Below are 14,807 nucleotides of genomic sequence, written 5' to 3'. Positions count from 1 at the left end.
CAGGTCAGGCTAACCTCGAACTCCTGGAAAGCATCCTGGTTTCACCTTCCAAGTGCTAGGACTGTAGGCCTATTCCACTACACCCAAGTGGAAGGTCTCATTTTAAATGCTACATCTTGTAGGAAGTGAGCCTGGATGATGGGGAAACTCGAGAACAACAGGGAAGCCATGTAGCAGTCCCCGTGTGAGTTTCTTTGGCGTTTCCACAGTATGCAGTGAACTCAAGATCAACAGACTCAATTCAGATCTGCCCATGAACAGGCTGCTTGGGAAGGTTCAGGCTTAGCGGAGGGGGTAAACTCCTTCACTGTTGAACATGGGCATTAATATTTTATTTCTTCCCTCCCCAGATCCCATAGTAGGGAATGAACCTAGGGCCCGATGCTTGCTACACCCCTAGTCCTTGTCATATGCAATCTATAGTTTTTCCCTGTGACTGTGAGCCACCATGTGGTTGCCAGGAATTGAACTCAGGACCTCTAGGAAGAGAGGCAATGCTCTTAACCTCTAAGCCATCTCTCCAGCCCTCCCTGTGACTGCGAATTCTGAACTTAACAGTGTTCAATTTAAGAACTTCTTTCTCTTGGCTGCTTTAGTTTAGATATTTAAATTACAATAACATGATAATATTTTTGAGGCTCTCTGTTGATAGGCGGAAGCAGTAAACAACACCAAAAACCCAGGAATTAAAATCTGAGCATCCATACCATGAATTTACAAACCTCTCCCCATTTTTTTTTAAGATTGAAAATAGATGTTTTCATACACTGTGTCTTGATTGCAGCCCTTTCCTCCTCTGCTCTAACCAGTTCTTCCCACCTCTCCTCCCTTCCGGATTCTCCCTTTTTTGGGCTCTCATCAGAAAAGAACGGGGCTCTCAGGGACAGTAATAAAATAAAGTATGATGTGATAAAACAAAAGCATATTCTAACGTTAGCGAAAGAAGCAAAGTGTGTGTGTGGGGGGAACTGTTGGAAGTCACACGTCTGTCTTTGTGCTGATCATTAGGGCAGTTGTCTCTCCCCATGTAGTATGTTCACTAGTGCAAGCATCTCTCCCCATGTGGCGTGTTCACCAGGGCGGTCATCTCTCCACACGTAACATGTTCACCAGGACAGTCGTCTCTCCCCATGTAGCATGCTCACCAGGGCAGCCATCTCCTCTCCCCATGTGGCGTGTTCACCAGAACAGTTGTCTCTCCCTATGTAGTATATTAACCAGTGAAAGCATCTCTCTCCATGTAGCGTGTTCACCTGTTCTCCCCCCATCTCAGGGATAAAGATAAAGGAACTTGCGTGGTGTGCAATGCCTGTTCCTCCATGCTAAAGGAAAGTCCTACTGCGATTGCAGATTCCTTGGGTGACCACACTGAACACAACTTTAAAAAGTCATTTTATTTATGGTGTTTGTGGGACGGGGCATACACCATAGTGTGTGGATGGAGACCAGAGGACCACCTGTGGGAGTTGGTGCTCTCCTTTAATCCTGTGGGTTCTGGGAATTGAACTCAGGTCGCCAGGATTCACAGCCGACAGACACCCTACCCACTGAGATGGTATCTTACTACCTTGACCTGAGTTTCTTTACCCAAGCACTTCTACTGTATTGAGTGATGGAGCTGAAGTAATAAGAATTAAGAGTTTTACTGTGATCCTCAGCCCACCAATTCTATGACCATTTCCCCTTAATAAGAGCGGCCGTCCACTCTCAGCTCTCCAGTCTCAGGAGACCTAAACTGACTTGGACTCTTGTGTTTCAGAATGTCATCAACATAGCCAATCACATCCTGGATTCAGCCTCCATAGCTAACTGGACAATTTTATCCCAAGAAGACAGGAGTACCAGCTCCCAGCTGCTGGAGGCTCTGGAGATCACCAGCATTCTGGTACCTTCCAGTAATCTGCCTCTTCATTTTTCTCAAACATTCATCGACTGGAAAGGGATTCCAGTTACCCAGATCCAAAGCACACAGGGTTACAACTACCAGATTGATATGAGACAGCAAAACGCCTCTCAGCCCATCCAGGGTCACGTGCTTATCAAACCAGAGCAATTCCAGAAACCCCAGCCAAAGACTATTATCAGCATGACCTCATTGACCTTTGGGAGCATTCTACCCACCACCCACAGCGGAAGTGCACAGATCAACGGGCCTGTGATATCCACTCTGATCCAAAACTATTCCATCAATGAAATTTTCCTGAACCTTTCCAAGATAAAGGGAAACCTGAGCCAACCTCATTGTGTGTTTTGGGATTTTAGTCACTTGCAATGGGGCGATGCAGGCTGCCAGCTAGTTAACGAAAGTGCAGACACAGTCCTGTGCCGATGTACTCACCTGACGGCCTTCTCCATGCTGATGTCTCCCCTTGTCCCCTCCTCGGTTGTCCCTGTGGTGAAATGGATCACTTACATAGGGTTGGGCATCTCCATTGCAAGCCTACTCTTATGCCTGATCATCGAGTTTCTGTTTTGGAAGCAAACCAAGAAAAGCCAAACCTCATACACACGTCATGTTTGCCTGGTGAACACCGCCCTGTCTCTCTTAATTGCTGATGTCTGGTTTATCGTTGCTGCCATTGTCGACCCCACCGCCAGCGCTTCTGGTGTCTGTGTAGCCGCAGTGTTCCTCACCCACTTCTTCTACCTCGCTTTGTTCTTCTGGATGCTCGCGCTCGGCATCCTGCTGGCTTACCGCATCGTGTTCGTGTTCCATCACGTGGCTATGCCCACCATGATGGCTATAGGGTTCTGCCTGGGCTATGGGTGCCCTCTCCTTATATCCATCATCACCATTGCAGTCACCCAGCCTAGCAACAGCTACCGAAGGAACAACGTGTGTTGGCTTAACTGGTCGGACGAGAGCAAACCTCTCTTGGCGTTCGTTGTTCCTGCATTGACTATTGTGGCTGTGAACTTGACTGTGGTGCTGCTGGTCCTTAGGAAACTCTGGAGGCCAGCAGTTGGAGACAGACTGAGTCGGGACGACAAGGTCATCGCCATCCGCATGGGAAAGAGCCTCCTCGTTCTGACCCCACTGCTAGGGCTCACCTGGGGCTTCGGGATAGGAACGATGGTGGACAGCCAGAACCTGGCTTGGCACGTTCTTTTTGCTTTACTCAATGCTTTCCAGGTAAGAACAATAAGAAGTTGTATTATGCATTCCTGCGTAATAGGCTTTCTGTAGCCCATTAATAGGTTTCTCTGATGATGCAGCAAGCCAGATCAAGTTGAATTGAAAAAGGAAAAGAACAGGTTTATTTGAGCAAAGCAACTCTTGAGTGAGTTTTCCAGTCCCAGAAATAGAGGCAGGAGAAGTCACACGTGTGAACTAAAGCAGTCTGTAGGTGCGGGGTGATGGCAGGTCCATCACAAGCTAAGCTTGTGCCCAATGGTCAAAAGCTGAATGCTTTAGTTGGGGACTTGGGTGGCTTCAGGGGAGGAGCAACTGCTGCCACCAGGAACGGGGGAACTGGGCTTTTGGTGCCTTTTCTTTGTTGGCGATTCTGTGAGAGGGTTTGGAGGGAGGGAGGGAGGGAAGGAGGGAGGGGGAGAGAGAGAGAGAGAGAGAGAGAGAGAGAGAGAGAGAGAGAGAGAGAGAGAGAGATGAGGCTTCTCAGACCATGCAGGTGCAAGCAGGAGGTTCCAACCGAACACTGCCATATTCCTAGAGAGCTAGGGTTGGTGGATGGAGGTGATCTCAACTCCCCAGCTCTAACACAAAGTGCGTGGAAACAGAGACAAGACAAACCCATCCATTTCTTCAGCAGTTCATGTCGTACCAAAGCAGCATTCCGAACTTTCCCAGTAACCCATGGCAGAGCTTAAATCTATTAGAGTTCACATACCTAATCTCTTGGGGTTGACTTGATCCTCATCCTCTCATAGAAATCTCTGACAAAGCAGAGAAAGAGAATGACTCATAAGTACCTGTTGGCCTTGACTGATACAAAGCAAGTCCCGAGAATTTAATAAACAGAGGCCAGCAACCCGACACCAACAGGCAGATTTTGTAAATGACATGTTCGTGGAACATAGCTGTGTTTGTTAGTACACATAGGGTCTATGGCTCTTTTCTCCCAATAGCAGAGGAACTGAAACAGATGGTGTGTGTCTTCCAAAGCCCCTAAGACTTACAAGATAGTCTTTACCCCCCCCCCCCAAAAAAAAAACAAACTAGCTGATCCATACTACTAAGGATGGCATTTATATTCCATGGTCAGAGAGTGTTCAGAATAAATGCGAAAAATAATCCTTAGGTTTTGATATACTTGAAGAAAGTCTCCAGCCATTTTATTGCAGGTAAGGCCACAATGACTTGGGGAAATGACTTGGGGACAATGACCTGGGACAATGACTTGGGGAAACGCTAGTCTTACTTTCAGGTTCTTTTCTCTCGTATATCAACTGTGTGCTTAACCTCCCCATCCCTCAGTTCCCTCAGCTGATGAGCAAGGACCACAGTTCTGCTTATAGAGCAATTTTGAGGATTGGGAGTGGTAAATCAGCAGCTGGCACACACAGTGCCGCAGACTCAGTAAATGCTTTGAGAGTTCCCTAGAGGTGATGCACCAGACAACACAGCAGTCCACGTGCAGGCGGTGGTGTAGATGTAGTCACAGAGAGCATGCTCCCAATGGGGACAGGGCTTGAGAGCCCTAGGAAGAGCAGGCTTGGGAGTGGCGTGCTATTTGACAAACACAGATGAAAGGTTCTCTGAAGGAGAGGGAGAAAGCTTTTGCCAAGACTTGCTAAGAGACATGCTTGAAGAGCAGGTTACTCATAGAGACCTCGCTCCTCCTCCTGGGCATAGGGATGCTGAAGTTCAGTGCCTGCTACTATCAATGATAAATGCTTACTAAATGCTTGGTCTAAAGAAAGACTAAGATAACGGCAGTCATTGGGGCGTTGAATGACACCATAGCGGAGGATAAAGTTTCCACTGGAGTTTACACCTTCATTTATTCAATCCTTTGCACATTAACACACTCATGACAAAGCACTCTGTGAGCACTTTGGGATGTGCCAAGCGCCGTAGAGCTCACACTATTCTTGCCTCCCAGAAGCCTATAGTCCAGCAGGAGGGCAGAGAGAAAACAAGCTCACATTGAGCATATAGTGCATGCCTATAACCCTAGGGCTTACATGCCTGCAACCCAGGGGTAGAGGCAGAAGAATCACAACTTAGAGACCAGTCTGGGCTACAGAGTAAGTACCAGTCTAGCCAGTCTAAATTCTGGGTTATAGAATTTGGCATTACCTTCCAAAGGAGAAAAAAAATAATATTAGAATATAAGGTATCAAACAGGGTGATAAAATTGGGCCATATATTATATAGATTACTTCTTGTCTGGAAAAGCAAACACAATATAATACATATGATTTACTCTTTGCTTTGGTTGTTAAAGGGATTTTTCATCTTCTGTTTTGGAATTCTCTTGGATAATAAGGTATGTGTATATTCATTTCTCCCTTCATTCACTATTGCAGGCATATTTAAAAACTTCCCTTCAGTTCATCCAAGGCCTTTGTCATATACATGATGGGTACTTAGGTAATAAATTCTATAATTTCACAAAAGGCAGAATCATCCAGGATACAAAGGACATAAGCTATCCTTGCTGATGAAGTATATAGATTCATTCACAAGTAAAGTGAACATCACAGCAGAGAGAGAGAGAGAGAGGAGAGAGAAGAGAGAGGGAGAGGGAGGGGAGAGAGAGGGAGGGGGAGAGAAAGAGAGGGGAAGGGAGAGAGGGAGAGGAGGGGAGAGAGATAAGGAGGGAAGAGAGGGGGAAGGGGAGCAGAGAGAGAGAAGAGGGGGGAGGGGAGAGAGGGGAAGGGGATAGAGATAAGTAGGGAAGAGAGGGAAGGGGAGGAGAGAAGAGAGAGGGAAGAGAGAGAATAAGGGAAGGAGGGGGAGAGAGAGGGAGAGGGAGGAGAGAGAAGAGACAAAGACAGAGGGGAAAGAGAGGGAGAGAGGAGAGAGAGAAGGGGGGGGCTTTTTACAGTTGTTCTTTCTAAGCCTGGTGTGGTGGGTACATATTTATAATCCTAGTAACTCAGAAAGCCAAGGCAGGAGGATTGCAAGTTTCAAGCCAGTTTGTGGTACACATAGAGTTACAGACCAGCTAGAGCAGTGAGATTCTGTCTCAAAAGTAGGCAGGAAAATCTCTTTTTAATTTAAATTATGCTCTGGCAATGGATCAAGGATCAAATTGCTTTCTGAGGGGATTAATTCTCTTTTGTGCCTTGACTTCCTTTGCCTATTTATTTAAAATATGTGGAAAGGATACAGCGTCTACATTTCCAGGCTGTTGAGTACTCAGTGGTTTCTCACTTGAAACAAAATTCCCAACAAAGGACTATTAGTCCTAGTGAAAGATAAATAGGAAAAAAATTATAAAGAACCACATCTCTTCATTTTTCCTCCCAAGCAGCAAGCAGTTGTATTAAGAGGTAAAGGCAGTAATTGATGTTTTAGTCAGAACACAAAAAGATTTTATTATTGGGGCTTGAGTTGCTCTTTCAGAGGACCCATGTGTGACTCCCAACACTCACATGGTGACTTAACAGCCACCTATACCTCCCATTCCAGGGGACCAGATGCTTCTTCTGGCCTCCATAGGCCCTGAGCATACACATGGTGTACAGACATGCATGCCAAAAAACACACAAAAGAAGCATGATTAATAAAAACTCAGGGGGAGAAATTGGGGTTCAACCTGAAGAAGCGAAAAGCAAAGCAAACAGTCACTGCTTACCTTGACCTCAGCCCGAAAATGGCCACCCTTCCTCCAGGAATCTCAGAATGAGACTGAGGCTGAGAGCTGTCTCCTCCCATCTTACAATCTTCTCTAGGACTGGGCTTAAAAAATGTGCACCACTGGGATTAAAAGCATGCACACCGCCCAGTTTCTATGGTAACTAGTGTGGCTACTGGGATTAAAGGTGTGTTACCACTGCCTGGTCTATAAGGCTGATCAGTGGGGCTGTTTTACTCTCTGAGCTTCAGTCAAGTTTTTGTTTATTAAAATACAAATGAAATGCCACTACACATAAATCAATAAATAACACTAAAAATAGAAAAGATTTTCTTGTAAACCCATTTGCCATATATTACCACCTGTTTACAGACAGGCAGTTCTCTAAAGATTGTAAAGGTTGTCGCATTCCTACCAGATGCACGTTAGGAAACCCTTCCCTCCGTGAATAAACTTCCCCCCAGCAACGATTGCCAGATGTTCATGCGTTCCTATGTTAGATACTGTTGCTTCATGTTCCATTCCTGTCTTGCATCTCGGGAGCAAGGTTGTGAGAGCCTTCTACTGTGTGTTTGTGCTAATGGTCTAGAAGTGTTTCTTAGAAGCAGTGTTGATAATTAACAGCTTCAAAGGGTGCTGTTTTCCTAGCACGCTGATGTCCAATCATCTGTCTCTTTTCGTCATTTTTCTTGCTTTATGCCCTGACAGCTGCGGCAACTTCTGTCGGACAAGTTGACTCCATTAAGTTCCTGGAAGCAAACATCAAAGGTAATGAATGACCTTCATCTCTGAGGCATGAAGTCCCAGCTTTGTGTTTTCCCCTCTGTTGTCTGTGGCTAACTCAACTTCTGTGCAAGGCCCTTATTTTTTCTGGCATCTTTACTTGGTATGGTGCCCAGCCAGGGCTGACGGATAGATAGAGAGCTACAAAAGTCAGGAGGGCCTGGGTAACTGCATAGGAAGGCTTGAAACCTGCGAGACTTCTGGTGTTGCGTCAGGGCTGCGGAGATGTAGCTCTGTGCTGCCGCCAGCCACTGGTGTGGCCAGAGAGTTCAGAGACGCTGTCAGCTCTGTTTTAAGGTGGTATTCTTAACACAGAATGCAGAAAAGACTCACGAGGCAGGCCAGTATGAAGCAGGATTGGAATTTGTTAAGAAAACATGCTAAGGCAGATTTAAGCCTGGGCATGAAGAAAGGGGAGGGAGGGCTCGGAGAGGAGAGTGGCATACAGTGGAGCAGTGTCTCGAGAAGGCCACAGGTAGCATCTTAGCATCTTTGCCTCCTGCTGCCACACCCCCGACCTGATATGACGATAATGGACTCGCCCTCTGAAACTGTGAGCAAGCACCAATTCAGTGTTTTCCTTGATAAAAATCACCTTGGCAATATGAAATGAAAACAAAGGCAAAATTACAGGCTGGGGAGGCAGCTCAGTGGTTAGGAGCACTTGCTATTCTCTCCGAGTTTGGTCCCTAGCACCAACAGGAGGCGCCTCATAACCATCTGACACTCCAGCTTTAAGAGATCTGACACATTCTTCTAGCCTTTGTGCACACCCATGCACATGTGGCGTACTCACACACGCACAACAAACACAGTAGAATAAAGCTCAGTTCAGTGAGGAAGTCATCCTAGGATGTCCTCCATCTCCATTGGATAACTACTGCTCTGGATGTAAGGAGCACATCCCATCCTGGTCACTGTGCTTTGACTTGGACCCCACGGGCTATAGGTGTGAGGAAAGTTTCGTAGTGACTCAAAGAGATTCATCCAGTCTGTGATTTCAATAGTATGTCTTGAACTCAAATCGCCCGGAACAGAAGGCGTGAACTGACGTTGTTAGGTAGTCTCAGGAAAAGGAGGAAGTTACAGGAAAGAATACTTATCAGTGAATAAAATGGGGCAGGGCACTCCCTACCCTTCAGAGAAGGAAGTTGGTGTTTTCCTCATTGAAAACTTAAGACAGAAAAACATCCTCAAGTGAAATGAAAAAACAGAAGCAAAGGCTCCAATGCCTGGCACCGTGTCTCCCTGCCACGTCAGGTGCTCACTAGACAATGGTGGTCACTGAGCAAGGGCCTGTTTCCTCTGCATCCACGGCCCCTCCCCATTTTGATTCAGGCCAGGTGGTTAAAAATGAGATATTTTTGGTTGTCTGGTTAAATGAGGGTCCTTCCTTCACTTCCTGTTTCTGTGATAGACTATCAGAAAAAAAAAACAAGGAAGGCTTTGTTTGGCTCACACCCCTAGCTCATTTGTTAGAGTGCAGTCAAGGTGGCAGGAGCCCAAAGCAGCCAGCCTATGGTCAGGAGCAGGTGAGAGAGAGAGAGAGAGAGAGAGAGAGAGAGAGAGAGAGAGAGAGAACAGGAGCGTGTGCTCAGCTCACCTTGTCACTTTTACACAGCTCAGGGTGCGTCATTAATATTTTCCCTCACAGGCAGGCCTCTGTGTCAGTCTAAGGTAGATGAGTATTGAGATTCCCTTTCTAGGTGGCCCTGGCTATGTCACGTCAATAATCAAAACTAACCCACACAGTGGTTGTCTCTTGCTCTGTCTGAGGGAATTTGAATGAAAAATAAAAACCCCAAGTACTCAGATTATGGATTATTAGAAAGTGAAGCAGAGATAGGGGCTAGGAAAAAAATGGCTTGGTGGTTAAGATCTCATTAAGGTCTTGCAGAGAACCCAGGTTCCACTCCCAGCCTCCCACACAGGTGTTTCACAAACCAGCTCCAGGGAGTTCGGTGACACCTGTCGGCCTCAGTGGGCGTTGCACTCTTGTTCCCCTACACACAGCCATATGCATGTAGGCAGCATCGGAAGCAATAGCATTTAAGATCAAGAGCCTGGTGAGAGACAGGAACACGAGAAAGGAAGGGGGCAAAGTTTAAACACAGGACCAAAAGCAGTGGGCTCGTTAAACTCGTGGGATTTGGACAGCAACTGAGTGAAGATAATGGAAGGAACAGGAGTCCCAGGGAGACAGATTCATAAGCAAAATAAAGACAGCAAGAGTGGCCTCTTGTTGACTCAAGGCCTGTCTGAATGAGGGACCTGAGCAGCAGGTCCAGGTGGGGGTAGGATGCTGAGAAGTCACCGAGAGAGGGCGATGAGGTGATGGAGGGGAAAGGACACTGAAGATATAAGAAAGACATGGCAGAAAGGATGGAAGAGGAAGCCAGTGATGTTCTCGGTAAGGACCATCTACTCTGTGTTCTGCAGAGGCTGCTCGGCAGACGGGTGTTGCTGAACCTGTGTCTCCCTTCCTGGTTTAGCGTCCATTTCCTATGGAATGAAAGCGGGAATGGAAAGGATTCCTTCCTGTATTCCTGATGCTTGCAACAGTGTGCAGCAAGCCAGAGCTCTCAGTATGAGAGAATGATGAATAAATATTAACAAATGGAAAATCTAAACACTATTCAACTTCCTAAGACGTGCTTGTCTTTGCTCGAATCATCTTATTTCAGCTTAAGGGCTCAGTTTTAATTTTTTAAAACATATTTATTTTTATTGTATGCATATGACTGTTTTGACTACATGTATGTAAGTATGTTCACTATGTTCATGTTTGATGTTCACCAAGGCCGTGGTCCCCTGGTGCTGGAGATACAAATCCTTGTAAGCCACCATATGGGTGCTGGGAATTGAACCCCGGTTCCTGGAGAGCAAGCAGCAAGTGTTGCCAACTGCTGTACCCTCTTTCAAGGCCTGTGATTCGATTTCTAAATTATCACAGCCTCCAGTGTCTGTCTACCTATATGCAATGGATTACTCACAGAGCTTAATGCTGAGTTGTACAAGAGTAAGGCAAAGCTGTACCAGGTGCTATGTTTACAACAAACATTAGCTCTTTCATTTCTGGTAGCAAAGGTAGAAATCAATGAAGTATAAGCACGGGTATGAAAAGGGGTATCATTTCCTTCAAAGCCACTTCCTAGTTGGTTCCTGGAATTGTAAAGGTCCAGAAACACAGTTCATTTGGAAATGAACTCAGGCATTCACAATACTTTAAAAGGCAGATGAAGGAATGAATGAGTGACTATCCTATCTCCTTTAAAATAGAATCATAGCCTATGCACATGGAATTAGAGGTTGTTAGTGACATCAAGAGTCAGGAGATGAAACACTGAAGACAGACAGAGTTCACTAAGGAATAATACAAGGCACTCGCAGGCACGATCATGGAGAAGGGCAAGGGAGATCACTGTGGTGGACCACGCTCTTACGGGGTGAGAATAGGCAAGAGACAGAGAGACCATTGTTGAAGAAGACACCCTCATAGGTAAGGATGGACAATGTCGGGCTTAACAGTTTGAGGGCTAAGTTGTGTACAACAGCCAACGGGACCACTGTGCCAGCCTGTTTGCGTAGGCAGCCTTTGTACTCTTCCATAAAGTCACTGGGACTGATAGCTTTCTGGCTTGGCATTTTCCTATCCAAGGATTGCAAAAGGTAAGAAGAATGAAGTAGTCTTGTGATGGTGATGCACGCCTTTAATCCCAGTACACAGGGGGCAGAGGCAGGGGGATCTCTGTGAGTTCGAGGCCAACCTGGTCTACAAAGCAAGTTCCAGGATAGGCTCCAAAGCTGCAGAGAAAACCTGTTTATAAATAGATAGATAGATAGATAGATAGATAGATAGATAGATAGATGGATAGATAGACAGATAGATAATTTATAACCAGGCTTCTTGTTTGATGGTAATTTTAAGATATTTCGGTTTTCCATGAGGGCATGCTTTCACCCATAGTCAAGACAGAATTTAGAGTCCACTCTTTGATTGTGTGGCAGTGCATGTCTTTAAGCTCATCCCACCACTCAAGAGGCAGGGGCAGTATGTTCTTTATGAGTTCCAGGCTAGCCAGAGCTACAGTGAGACCCTGCCTCAAGAACCAAACCAAACCAAAATAACACCACCAAACACCAACATCATGCAATAGAGCAGATTAAAAGATGTTAAAGAAGCCGGGTGTGGTAGCACACACCTTTAATCTCAGCACTCAGAGGCAGAGGCATGAAGATCTCTGTGAATCCAAGGCCAGCCTGGTCTACAGAGTGAGTTCCAGGACAGCCAGGGCTGTTACACAGAGAAACCCTGTCCCAAAAAACAAAACCAACCAACCAAACAAACAAACAAACAAAAAAAAAAAAAAAAAAAAAAAACCAAAACAAAAGGAGTTAAAGAAAATTGAAATAAGTCTATAAAAATGCCCGTGTTTTCCCAAGGGGAAGTATCTTCCCTTGATGAGCCAAAATAAAGATACCGCCACCTTATCCTTAGTTTAGTCTATAGCTATCTTTAAATTTTTTTTTGTTTGTTTTTTGAGTCAGGGTTTCTCTGTGTAGCAGCTCTGGCTGTCCTGGAACTCACTCTGTAGACCAGGCTGGACTTGAACTCAAAGAGATCCGCCTGCCTCTGCCTCCCGAGTGCTGGGATTAAAGACATGTGCCATCACCCTCGGTTATATTGAAAATGTTAAAGACTAGTAACTGTAATGCTTTTTTTCCTTCTAAGTGTTTCCTCAAATTACTGTGTCAGCAGGAATATATGGCGTGGGTTCCCAAACTATATTATAAAGGCTCATAAAGGAGGAACCAAACCTGAATGACCTTCAAGTTTGCTGATTACCAACTAGTTACTCAACATTAACTCTTTCATTCTTGTGCAGCAAAACTCCTCGGATATAGTTACCAAGTCCAAATGCTTAAAGCCATTCAGCATATTGCAACACAAAGGTGAGTTACAATACAGCTGAAGTCTGTAAAAGGTAAGAAGAGAGATTTTCAGTAGGAAGAGAATCTGATAGTGACTATTAAAAGATGGCAGTACCACAGGGCCATACATCTGGGTTGTGCTCAGGGCTGATAAAGCAATACTGGTTGATATTCATAGCATGTACACACACACCACACACCACAAACATACCACACACATACACCACATCCACATAACATACACACACAAAACATACCACACACACAACATACAGCACACACAGCAATACAACACACACAACATACACACATACCACACACCACACACACACATACACCTGCAGCATTGGTTATCAAGATCCTAGGGTTGAGGAGTATGCTTAGACCAGCTCCAGCTAACTTCTTACCTCTTATGCCAGCTGCTGAGCAGACAGCATGGGATTATGGGCTTATGTTTAATGATGGACACCTATTATTTTCTAAACTGACCTGGGGGAGGGAGGCGTGACACCTCATGAGGTTGAGAAAGTACTGTCCCCACCTGAATTCATACACTGATGTCTACTGGAAATGTAAACATTACGGGGTCACTCTACTCTTGGAGGAAGAAGTAGAAGAGATATATTGTGTTTCAAGCTAAGTTGTAGCCATACTTAAAAGCTTTGGTCCCATTTTACATTGAATTATGACATCATTATTAAATACATTTAGGTTCTCATCAAAACTATTTAAATTCTAGCTGTGGAGGGCTTAGTTCTAACTGGGACATCTGTGTTATATCTTCTCCTCTAAAAGCTCAGGGGTCATCGTGGGAGAGGAGGCAGAATGATTGTGAGAATTGATATAGTGGGTATCTATCCCAAAACAGTATTTGCTGGACAGGCAGGGTCATTGCATGCATAAAACCACAGTGGCTGTGACGGCATGCGCAAGAGCTGCACAGGATCAATGCAGCCATGGAGAAAGGGTTTATGGGACTCCCCAGCTGAAGAGCCAGTTTTTCTTAAAAGGTGTGGTCATTGAAAGGCTGTCTCTATTTGTTACTTTTCTATTTCTTGACAAAAATATCATGACCAAAGAAAAGTACAGAAGAGTTTATTTGGGCTTGTGGTTCCAGAGGGTTAGAGTCCATGATGGTAGAGAGGAGACAGCGGGTGGCAGGAACTGGATGCTCACATCTTGAACCACAACCTGGAAGCAGAGAGAGAGGGTGAATCAGAAATGACTCGAATCCTTAAATCCTCAAAGTTCATCCCACCCAGTGACACACTTCCTCCTATATGGCCACACCTCCTCATCCTTCCCAAACAGCACCACTGACGGGACTGCACATGTCCAGTAGATGGCGCTACATCTCTGCACATGCAGAGAGCACATAATGAGCTCAGTGGATTTTCAAACAGCACATAACACTGGCAGGGAAAATTGGACAAACTGGAGGGTGAGAATGGGGAGAATTTCCTCAACATTCATTATTTGCAGGAATGAATTTCTCAAAACAGTAAAATGGTTTAAAAGAAACGGGGGGGGGGGAGTACTTAAATTCCAGACACAGTTCAAGTGTTGGAAAAAGTGCCTACCCCAGGCCCTTGCTTCCTGTTTTCACTGCGTCCAACCGGACAGACCGCTTTGAACTTCATCTTTCCAGACATTTGTTCCTCATCAGTGGGAGCGGGGTGGGCGGGGAGCAGAGAAAGACAGACAACTTCCAGGGCTCTTTCCTGCAGACTACACACTGCGTTGAAGTCTATGCTATCTCATTTTCCAGCAGTAACTGAAAACCGTGGTATTTTCATCTGTTGGGCTAGATAGCGGGCAAATGCAGGCTCCCGTGGGGGAGGTGGAGGGCTGTCCCTCCCAACCAAGTTTGTTTTCCTAAGCGCATTACCAGAATCAGTCCCAGTTTTAAGACAGTCCGTAGGCTTCTTGTCACTTTTATAGTAGAATCAAGAATAGCAGCAGTGATGTCCCTTGTCTTCTTCTCCCCCCCACCCCCTCAGGCACGTATGCCCTTTCTCACACTGGAGATTCGTCCAACGAGATCACATTAACCCAGTTTTTATCAACGGAATAAAGATAGGAGTTGAGGAGCCTGAGGACAAAAATGGTCACGCTGGGGCTGGAGAGACGGGCCAGTGGTTAAGAGTACTTGTTCTTGCAGAGAACCTGGACTCAGTTCCGTCACCCACCTGGTGGCCCTCAACCATCTCTTCCAGGGGATCTGCTGCCCTCTTCTGACTTCTGTGAGCACTGCATACATGTGGTGCATAGACATCCATGCAAGCAAAACATTCATACATGAAATAAATAAACCTTTTTTAAAAAAAC

General features: G+C 45.6%; 1 protein-coding gene across 4 annotated transcripts in view; it reads left to right on the top strand.

The window, feature by feature from the left end:
* Adgrf1 (adhesion G protein-coupled receptor F1) overlaps nucleotides 1-14,565 on the top strand; it is a 41,454-nt gene extending 26,889 nt beyond the window's left edge. For all 4 annotated transcript variants that reach the window (XM_050119351.1, XM_050119350.1, XM_050119349.1 and 1 more), the window contains 5 exons: nucleotides 1,760-3,133; nucleotides 5,409-5,450; nucleotides 7,473-7,532; nucleotides 12,434-12,500; nucleotides 14,480-14,565. In XM_050119351.1, coding sequence (XP_049975308.1) covers nucleotides 1,760-3,133; nucleotides 5,409-5,450; nucleotides 7,473-7,532; nucleotides 12,434-12,500; nucleotides 14,480-14,553 — 1,617 coding nt within the window. In that variant the 3' untranslated portion in view covers nucleotides 14,554-14,565. The remainder of the gene's footprint in view (nucleotides 1-1,759; nucleotides 3,134-5,408; nucleotides 5,451-7,472; nucleotides 7,533-12,433; nucleotides 12,501-14,479) is intronic.
* Nucleotides 14,566-14,807: the final 242 nt, after the last annotated feature.

The sequence above is a fragment of the Alexandromys fortis genome, unplaced genomic scaffold (genome assembly GCF_014885135.2).
Source record: "Alexandromys fortis isolate MF-2015 unplaced genomic scaffold, M_Fortis_MF-2015_v1.1 scaffold_145, whole genome shotgun sequence".
Lineage (NCBI taxonomy): Eukaryota > Metazoa > Chordata > Mammalia > Rodentia > Cricetidae > Alexandromys > Alexandromys fortis.
Note: the sequence above shows the minus strand (reverse complement) of the source record. Positions and strands in the feature narration are given on the sequence as shown.